The 10,440-nt window shown below is 51.4% G+C and overlaps 1 protein-coding gene across 5 annotated transcripts in view; it reads right to left on the bottom strand.

Moving 5' to 3' along the window:
- Positions 1–10,440, bottom strand: part of depdc5 (DEP domain containing 5, GATOR1 subcomplex subunit) — a 42,002-nt gene that overhangs the window by 25,329 nt on the left and 6,233 nt on the right. For all 5 annotated transcript variants that reach the window (XM_047804480.1, XM_047804476.1, XM_047804479.1 and 2 more), the window contains exons 10-15: positions 10,283–10,344; positions 10,113–10,182; positions 7,357–7,429; positions 7,171–7,274; positions 6,979–7,053; positions 6,744–6,878 (exon numbers count right to left, since the gene is read on the bottom strand). In XM_047804480.1, coding sequence (XP_047660436.1) covers positions 6,744–6,878; positions 6,979–7,053; positions 7,171–7,274; positions 7,357–7,429; positions 10,113–10,182; positions 10,283–10,344 — 519 coding nt within the window. The remainder of the gene's footprint in view (positions 1–6,743; positions 6,879–6,978; positions 7,054–7,170; positions 7,275–7,356; positions 7,430–10,112; positions 10,183–10,282; positions 10,345–10,440) is intronic.

Genomic DNA, 10,440 nt, shown 5'->3' with positions numbered 1-10,440 from the left:
TGTGTGTGGTGTGTGTCTGCTTTGTGTGTGTGTGTCTGTGTGTGTGTGGTGTGTGTCTGCCTGTGTGTGTGTGTGTGTGTGTCTGCCTGTGTGTGGTGTGTGTTGTTGTCTGCCTGTGTGTGGTGTGTGTGTGTGTCTGCCTGTGTGTGGTGTGTGTGTGTCTGCTCTGTGTGTGTGTGTGTGTGTTGTGTGTGGTGTGCCTGTGGTGTGTGTGTGTGTGTGTGTGTGTCTGCTGGTTTGGTGTGTGTGTGTTGTGTGGTGGTGTGTGTGTGTGTGTGTCTGTCTTGTGTGTGGTGTGTGTGTCTGCATGTGTGTGTGTGTGGGTGTCTGCCTGTGGTGGTGTGTGTGGTGTGTTGCCTGTGTGTGTGGTGTGTGTGTGCTGCCTGTGTGTGTGTGGTGTGTGTCTGCCTGTGTGTGTGTGTGTTGTTGTGTGTGGTGTGTGTCTGCTGTCCCTGGTTGTGTGTGTGTGTGGTGTCTGCACTGTGTGTGTGGTGTGTGTGTCTGCTGTGTGTGTGTGTGTGTGTCTGCCTGTGTGTGTGGTGTCTGCTGTGTGTGTGTGTGTGATGTGTCGTGCCTGTGTGGTGTGTGTGTGCTGTGTGTGTGTGTGTGTCTGCCTGTGGTGTGTGTGTGTGTCTGCCTGTGTGTGTGGTGCTGCCTGTGTGTTGTGGCTGGTGTGTGTGTGTCTGCATGTGTGTGTGTGTGGTGTGGTGTCTGCTGTGTGTGTGTGGTGCTGTGTGTGTGGTGTGTCTGCTGTGGTGTGTGTCGTGTGTGTTGTGTGTGTGGGTGTGGTGTCTGCTGCTGTGTGTGCTGTGTGTGTCGTGCTGTGTGTCTGTGTGTGTGTGTGTATGTGTGTGTGTGTGTGTGTTGTCTGTGTGTGTGTGTGTGGTGTGTGTGTGTCTGCTGTGTGTGTGTGTGTGTGTCTGCCTGTGTGTGTGTGTGTGTGTGTGTGTGTGTGTGTGTCCTGTGTGTGGTGTGTGTGTGTCTGCCTGTGTGTGTGTGTGTGTTGCTGTGTGTGTGGTGTCCTGTGTGGTGTGTGTGTGGTGTCTGCTGTGTGTGTGTGTGTGTTATGTGTGGGTGTGTGTGTGTGTGTCTGCCTGTGTGTGTGTGGTGTTGTGTGTCTGCCTGTGTGGTGTGGTGTGTGTGATGTCTGTGTGTGTGTGTGTGTTGTGTGTGTGGTGTGTGTGTGCTGTCTGCCTGTGTGTGGTGTGTGTGTGTTGTGTGTGTGCCTGTGTGTGTGGTGTCTGCCTGTGTGGTGTGTGTGTCTGCTGGTGTGTGTGTGTGGTGTCTGCTCTGTGTGTGTGTGGTGTGTGTTGCGTGTGGTGTGTGTGTGTGTGTGTCTCTGTGTGGTGTGTGTGTGTGTGTCTGCCTGTGGTGGGTGTGTGTGTGTCTTGTGGTGTGTGTCTGCTGTGTGGTGTGTGTGTCTGCCTGTGTGTGTTGTGTGTGTCTGCTGTGTGTGTGTGTGTGTGTGTCTGCATGTGTGTGTGGTGGTGTCCTGTGTGTGTGTGTGGTGTCTCTGTTGTGTGTGTGTGTCTGTGTGTGTGTGTGTCTGTCCTGTGTGTGTGTGTGTGTCTCCTGTGTATGTGTGTGTCTGCTTGTGTGTGGTGTATCATGTGTGTGTTGTGTGTGTGTCTGCATGTGTGTGTGTGGTGGTCATGCCCTGTGTGTGTGTGTGTCTGTGTGTGTGTGTGTGTGTCTGTGTGGTTGTGTGTGTGTGGGTCTGCCTGTGGTGCTGGTGTGTGTGTCTGCTGTGTGTGTGTGTGTCTGTGTGTGGTGTGTCTGCTGTTGGTGTGTGTGTGTGTCTGTGTGGTGTGTGTGTGTGTCTGCTGTGTGTGTGGTCTGTGTCTGCTGTGTGTGTGTGTGTGTGTCGCTGTGTGGTGTGTGATGTCTGTGGTGGTGTCTGCCTGTGGTGTGTGTGTGTGTGTCATGCTGTGGTGCTGTGTGTGTGTGTCTGCTGTGTGTGTGTGTTGTGTGCTGCCTGTGTGTGTGTGTGTGTCTGCTGTGTGGTGTGTGTATGCCTGTGTGTGTCTGCCTGTTGTGTGGGAGTGGTGTGTGTCTGCCGTGTGTGTGGTCGTGGTGTTGCTTGTGTGTGGTGTGGTTACTCTGTGTGTGTGTGTGTGTCTGCCTTGTGGTGTGTGTGTGTCTGCGCTGTGTGTGTGTGTGTGTGTGTGTGTTGCCTGTGTGGTGTGGTGTCGTGTGTGTGGTGTGCCGTGTCTGTGTGTGTGTGTGTCTGTGTGTGTGTGGGTGTTCTGTGTGCTGTGGTGTGGTTTCTGCTGTGTGATGTGTGTGGTGACGTGTGTGTGTGTGTGTCTGCTGTGTGTGTGGTGTGTGGTCTGCTCTGTGTGTGTGGTGGTGTGTCCTGCTGGTGTGTGTGCGTGGTCTGCTGTGTTGTGTGTGTGTCTGCCTGGTGTGTTGTGTCTGCTGTGTGTGTGTGTGTCCTGCCTGTGTGTGTGTGTCGTCTGTGTGTTTGGTGTCTCCTGTGTGTGTGTGGTGTCTCCTGTGTGGTGTGTCTGGTGTCTCCTGTGTGTGTGTGTGTTGTGTGTCTGCTGTGTGTTGTGTCTGCCTGTGTGTGTGATGTCTGCCTGTGTGGTTGTGTGGTGTCTCCTGCCTGTGGATGTGTGTCTCCTGTGTGTGTGTGTCTTGCCTGTGTGTGTGGTCGTCTGTGCTGTGTGTGTGTGTCTGACCTGTCGTGTAGTGTGGGATATTTTTGTACTCCGCCTGCTGTGTGGTTGCTAGTGTCTGCGTGTGGTGTGTGTGGTGTCTCGCTGCGTGGCTGTGGGCTGTGTGTCTCCTGTGTTGGTGTGTGTGATGTCTTGCCTGTGTGTGTCGTGTCGTGGCTCCTGTGTGTGTGTGGTCCTGCCTCCGTGTTGTAGTGTCTGGCTGTCTGCGTGTGGTGTGGCTGTCTGCTGTGTGTGTGGGCTGCCTGTCGTGGCTGTGGGTGGTGTGCTGCCTGTGGTGTGATGTGTGTGTGTCTCTGGCCTGTGTGCGTGTCTGCTGTGTGTCTGCGCTCTGTGATGGTGTGTGCCTTGCCTGATGTGGTGTGTGTGTGTCTGCTAGTGTGTGTGTGTGTGTCTGCCTGTGTGTGTGTCGCTGTGTCTCGAACTGCCTGCTGATGTGTGTGGGGTTGTGTCTGCTGTGTGGGCTGTGTGGTCTGGTGCCTGATGTGTGTGCTGTGGTGTCTGCACTGTGTGGGTGTGTGTGTGTCTGCACTGTGTACGGTGTGGTGTGTGTCTGCTGTGTGGTGTGTGTGTGGTCCCTTTGCTGTGTGTGTGTGTGTGTGTGGTGTCTGCCTGCCTGTGGTGCTGGTGTGTGTCGCCTGTGTGTGTGTGTGTCTGCTGTGGTGTCTGGTCTGCCATGTGGTGCTGGGTGTGTGTCTGCTGTTGTTGTGTGGTGTCTGCCTGTGTGTGGTTGTGTGTGGTGTCGTGCCTGTAGTGTGTGGTGGTGGTGTCTGCCTGTGTGGTGGGTGTGTGTGTCTGCCTGTGGGTGTGTGTGGTGTGTCTGCTCTGTGTGGGTGTGGTGTGTCTGCTGTGTGTGTTGTGTGGTGTCGTGTCTGCCTGTGTGTGCTAGGCCTGTGTGTGTCTGCCTGTGTGTGGCTGCTGTCGTGTGTGTCTGCCGTGTGTGTGTCTGCCCTGTGTGTGTGTGTGTGTGCTGTGTGTGGTGTGTGTCTCGCTGTGTGTGTGTGTCTGCTGTGTGTGTGTGGTCGGCCTCATGTGTGTGTGTGTCTGCTGGTTGTGTGTGTGTGTCTGCTGTGGTGCTGTGTCGCCTGTGTGTGGTGTGATTGTGTGTGTCTGCCTGTGTGTGTTGTGGTGTGTGGTCTGCTGTGTGTGTGTGTGTGTCTGGCCTGTCGATGTGTGTGTGTGTGTCTGCTGTGTGTGTGTGTGTGTGTCTGCTGTGTGTGTGGGTGTGTCTCCCTGCCTGTGGCGTGTGTGTCGTGATCTGCTAGTGTGTGTGTCGTCTGCCTGTGTGGTGTGTGTCTGCCTGTGTGTGTGTGTGTCTGCTGTGTGTGTGTGTGTCTCTCTGTGTGTGTTGTGTGATGGTGTCTCGCCTGTGTGGTGTGTGGTCTCCGGTGTGCTGCTGTGTGGGTGTCGCTGTGTGTGTGTGTGTGTCTGCCTGTGTGTGTGTGTGGTGTGTGTGTCTGCTGTGTGTGTGTAGGTGTCTCTGCTGTGTGTGTGTGTGTCTGCTGCTGTGGTGTGTGTGGTCTCTGCCTGTGTGTGTGTGTGTCGTGCTGTCCGTGTGTGTGTGTCTGCCTGGCTGTGTGTGTGTGTCGCCTGTGTTGTGTGTCTGCGTGTCGTGCTGTGTAGTGTTGTGTGTCGGCTCTGTCGTGCCTGTGTAGAGTGTCTGCGGTGGGTGTGTGTCTGTCCTGTGCTGTGCGTGTGGTGTAGTGTGTGTGTCTGCTTCTATGTCGTGTGTGTGTGTGTGTCTGCCTGTGTGTGTGTGTGTGTCTGTTGTATGTATTTGTGTGTGCTGTGTCTGCTGTGTGTATTTGAGTGTGTGTGTCTGCTGTGTGTATTTGTGTTCTGCTGTGTGTTGTGTCTGTCTGTGTGTGTGTGTGTGTGTGTGTGTGTGTGTTCTGCTGTGTGTGTGTGTGTGTGTGTTCTGCTGTGTGTGTGGGTGTGTCTGCCTGTGTGTGTGTGTGTGTGTCTGACACTGTGTGTGTGTGTGTGTCTGAGAGTGTGTGTGTGTCTGAGTGTGTGTGTGTGTGTGTGTGTGTGTGTGTGCCTGTGTGTGTGTGTTGCCTGCTGTGTGTGTTGTGTGTTCCTGTGTGTGTGTGTGTGTCTGCCTGTGTGTGTGTGTTCTGTGTGTGTGTGTGTGTCTGCTGTGTGTGTGTGTGTGTCTGCCTGTGTGTGTGTGTGTGTGTCTGCCTGTGTGTGTGTGTCTGCCTGTGTGTGTGTGTGTGTCTGCCTGTGTTGTGTGTGTGTGTCTGCCTGTGTGTGTGTGTGTGTCTGCTTGTGTGTGTGTCTGCTGTGTGTGTGTGTGTGTCTGCCTGTGTGAGTGTGTTTGTGAGTGAGTGTATGTGTGTGTGTCTGTGAGTGTGTGGATGTATGTGTGTGTGGATGCATGTGTGTGGATGCATGTGTGTGAGTGTGTGTGTTTTTGAGTGTGTGTATGTGTGTGTGTGTGTGTTTGTGAGTGTGTGGATGTATGTGTGTGTGTGTGTGTGAGCGGTGTGTAGCGTTGTCGTTTGTGTGTGTTTGGGAAGGGTGGATGTGTGGATGTGAGTCGTGTGCTGGATGTCGTGGATGTGACGTGTGTGCTGGGGTGCGTGTGTGTGGGATGTGTTGTGAGTGTGTGGAGTGTGTGAGAGGTGTGTGCTGCGGTGTGTGAGGAGGGTGTGTGTGTGTGTGTGCGTGTCTCTGTGAGTGGTGGATCGTGTGTGAGTGTGCGTGCTGTGTGTTTGGGAGGGTGTGGATGTGTGTGGGAGGTGTGTGCTGCGCGTGTGTGAGTGTGTGTGGATGTGTGTGTGTGTGTGTGTTCTGTGTGTGTGTGTGTGTGTGTGTGTGGTGTCTGCTGTGGTGTGTGTGTGTGTGTCTCTGTGTGTGTGTGTGTGTTGTGTGTGTGTGTGTCTGCCTGTGTGTGTGTGTGTGTGCTGTGTGTGTGTGTGTGTGTGTGGTGTGTGTGTGTGTGTGTATGCCTGTGTGTGTGTGTGTGTGTCTGCCTGTGTGTGTGTGTGGTGTGTGTCTGCTGTGTGGTGTGTGTGTTGTCTGCTGTGTGTGTGTGTGTGTCTGCTGTGTGTGTGTGTCTGTGTGTGTGTGTGTCTGCTGTGTGTGTGTGTGTGTGTGTCTGCTGTGTGGTGTGTGTGTGTGTGTCTGCCTGTGTGTGTGTGTGTGTGTCTGCCTGTGTGTGTGTGTGTGTGTGTGTGTGTGTGTGTGTGTGTCTGTGTGTGTGTGTGTGTGTGTCTGCTGTGTGTGTGTGTCTGCCTGTGTGTGTGTGGTGTCTGTGTGTGTGTGTGTGTGTGTCTGCTGATGGATGGGTGTGTCTCTGAGTGTAGGTGGTGTGTGTGTGTGTGTCTGCGTGTGTGGATCTCTGTGTGAGGGTGTGTGTGGATGTGTTTGTGCTGTGCTGTGTGAGTGTTCGGATGTCGCGCGTGTGTGGATGTGTGTGTGCGTTGCTAGGGTGGATGTGAGGGTGTGTGTGGATGTCTCTGTGCGTGTGTGTGAGTGTGGGCGTGAGTGTGGATGTGCGTGTGAGTGTGCGCGTGGGGTGTCGTGCGTGTGTGCGATGTGTGTGTGAGGGTGCTGTGCTGTCTGTGTGTGTGTGTGAGTGGATCGGTGTGTGTGTGTGAGGGTGTGTGATCGTTGTGAGTGTGTGGATGGTGAGTGTGTGGTGTGATGTGTGACGTTTAGTGGTGAGTGTGTGGTGTGTGATGTGATGTGTGGAGTGTGGTGGTGTGTGATGTGATGTGTGGAGTGTGGTGATGTGTGACGTTGAGTGTGTGGTGTGTGTGGTGAGTGTGTGGTGTGTGATGTGATGTGTGGAGTGTGGTGATGTGTGACGTTGAGTGTGTGGTGTGTGTGGTGAGTGTGTGGTGTGTGATGTGATGTGTGGAGTGTGGTGATGTGTGACGTTTAGTGGTGAATGTGTGGTGTGCGGTGTGGAGTGTGTGACGTGCGGTGTGGAGTGTGTGGTGTGTAACGTGTAGTGGTGAATGACGTGTGATGTGATGTGTGGTGATGTGTGACGTTTAGTGGTGAATGTGTGGTGTGCGGTATGGTGTGTGGTGTGGAGTACACGGTGTTTGGCCTCACCGTTGTCTATCATGCGCTGTTTAGTGAGGATCATGAGCAGCCGGTCGACCTCGAACACTCCCACCCCCGGCGTGATCACCACCGACATCTGACCCGTACGGTCGAAGTTCCGGTTGATGTAATGTTTATCGAAAACTGCACCACAAACACAGGAGTTTACACAGCTGAGACTCGGGCACATGGAAACCTACCAGCTGACGTTATTATTGTGGTGAAGATGATCGATTCCACAAACCGTTAAAAGACAAGTTGATGGCTTCCAGGTAATTCCCCTGAACAGCGGTGGAGTTTTGTCCACAAGGAAACCCATCTGTCTCAAGCAGAAAAACACACAGCTTTATCCTGAAGATAATATGTGTGTGTGTGTGTGTGTGTGTGTGTGTGTGTGTGTGTGTGTGTGTGTGTGTGTGTGTGTGTGTGTACATACCTGCTCCTTTGAGCCGAACCAGCACGGGATACTGGATAAAGAGCTTCTTGATGGTGACCAGCAGAGACGTCCACTCGTCCCTCCTCTCGTTCTGAGCCACCACTCTGCACCAAATGCACTTGATCACCAAAGAGACCTCCACAAATATCATGTAAATGTGTAAAAGTGTGAGTCGTGTGCTGAAACCTGTAGAAATCCTCATAGTAGCGTCCCTCGTGGTCCTGCCTGATGGCTCCTCTCAGGCTCTCAGGAAACTCATCTGATGAGATGAAGAAAAAATAAAAGCGTCACATGATGAAGACTAAACGGTCTGAACACAAGCCACTGGACGACTGTACAGTAAATTGTGTGTGAGAGCCTGAGAATATTATCCAGTCATTATTAAGATCACTTTTTGTCTAGTTTGGAAAAATGTCCAGCCCCCAGTCAGCTCTCTCTGATCTCTTAACTACTAGGAGAAATTTAACACATGGCACACACAAACACACACACAAAAAACACGCACACACAAACACAAAAAAAAAACACGTGCGCACACAAAGACGCACGCACAAACACACAAACACACACGCACACACAAACACAAACATGCACACACACAAACACGCACCAACACACACGCACAAACACACACAAACATGCACACACATACAAACCCGCACGCACACACACAAACACGCACCAACACACACGCACAAACACACACAAACATGCACACACACACAAACACAAACATGCACACACATACAAACCCGCACGCACACACAAACACGCACGCACAAATCTGCACGCACAAACACGCACACGCACAAACACACACGCACAAACAGACACACACGCACAAACACACGCACAAACAGACACACACGCACAAACAGACACACACGCACAAACACACGCACAAACAGACACACACACAAACACACGCACAAACAGACACACACGCACAAACAGACACACACGCACAAACACACGCACAAACAGACACGCACGCACAAACAGACACGAACGCACAAACAGACACGAACGCACAAACAGACACACACGCACAGACACACACGCACAAACACACGCACAAACAGACACACACACAAACAGACACACACGCACAAACACACGCACAAACAAACACGCACGCACAAACAGACACACACGCACAAACAGACACGAACGCACAAACAGACACGCACGCACAGACAGACACACACGCACAAACAGACACACACGCACAAACAGACACACACGCACAAACAGACACACACGCACAAACAGACAGACACACACGCACAAACAGACAGACACACACGCACAAACAGACACACACGCACAAACAGACAGACACACACGCACAAACAGACAGACACACGCACAGACAGACAGACACACACACACGCACAAACAGACAGACACACGCACAGACAGACAGACACACGCACAGACAGACAGACACACGCGCACAAACAGACACACGCGCACAAACAGACAGACACACGCACACAAACAGACAGACACACGCACAAACAGACAGACACACGCGCACAAACAGACAGACACACACGCACAAACAGACAGACACACACGCACAAACAGACAGACACACACGCACAAACAGACAGACACACACGCACAAACAGACAGACACACACGCACAAACAGACAGACACACACGCACAAACAGACAGACACACACGCACAAACAGACAGACACACACGCACACACAAACAGACACACACGCACAAACAGACAGACACACACGCACAAACAGACAGACACACACGCACACACAGACAGACACACACACACACACACAGGGAACAGACACACACACACACACACAGGGAACAGACACACACGCGCACACACACACACACACACACACACACACACACACACACACACACACACACACACACACACACGCACACACAGGGAACAGACACACACACGCACACACACACGCACACACAGGGAACAGACACACACACGCACACACAGGGAACAGACACACACACGCACACACAGGGAACAGACACACACACGCACACACAGGGAACAGACACACACACGCACACACAGGGAACAGACACACACACACACACAGGGAACAGACACACACACAGGGAACAGACACACACACACACACACACAGGGAACACACACACACACAGACACACAGAACAGACAGACACACACGCACAAACAGACACACACGCACAAACAAACAGACAGACACACGCACAAACAGACAGACACACACGCACAAACAGACAGACACACACGCACAAACAGACAGACACACACGCACAAACAAACAGACACACACGCACAAACAAACAGACACACACGCACAAACAAACAGACACACACGCACAAACAAACAGACACACACGCACAAACAGACAGACACACACGCAAACACACACAAACAAAAGATACACACACAAAGATACACACAAAGATACACACACAAAGATACACACACACAAACAGACACACGCACAAACAGACACACACACAAACAGTCACACACACAAACAGTCACACACACAAACAGTCACACACACACAAACATAAACAAACAGACACAGACACACAAACACACAAATGAAAACACACACAAACAAACAGACACACACACAAACAGACACACGCACAAACAGACACACGCACAAACAGACACACACACATAAACATAAACAAACAGACACAGACACACAAACACACAAATGAACACACACACAAACAAACAGACACACACACATAAACATAAACAAACAGACACACAAACACACAAATGAACACACACACAAACAAACAGACACACCGGTCCATCCTTCATGGGAAATACACAAATGACTGGTTAAGGTCCAATCAGCCGTTGTTTATTTTCACCATCACTTGGGCGTGTTTAGTAAAGCATGACGTTCTACACAAAGCTCACCTTGCGTCTTGGCAGCGTAGAAAGTGCGAGAGAACAACACCACTGTCACCTCATGGCTGCAGTTTTTTTCCTAAGACGAGGTCAAAACATTCACGATAAAACTTCTAGCCGTGTTTCTGCTAAATAATGATGTAAAAATAATAATGAGGGAAAACAACAGAGGTTCTCACTTTCCACTTGGTGAACAGGTCAGAGAGGAAACTGTTCACTGCCTTTTCAAAATAAAGGTCACCTTTAAAAAAAGTTGTAAATAATAGTTATATAATAATAAAATTAAAAAAATGTAATGTTATTAAAATGCTACTTAAAATGACATCTGATGACATCA

Source organism: Tachysurus fulvidraco, chromosome 20 (genome assembly GCF_022655615.1).
Source record: "Tachysurus fulvidraco isolate hzauxx_2018 chromosome 20, HZAU_PFXX_2.0, whole genome shotgun sequence".
Lineage (NCBI taxonomy): Eukaryota > Metazoa > Chordata > Actinopteri > Siluriformes > Bagridae > Tachysurus > Tachysurus fulvidraco.
This window is presented reverse-complemented; position numbering and strand designations above follow the sequence as displayed.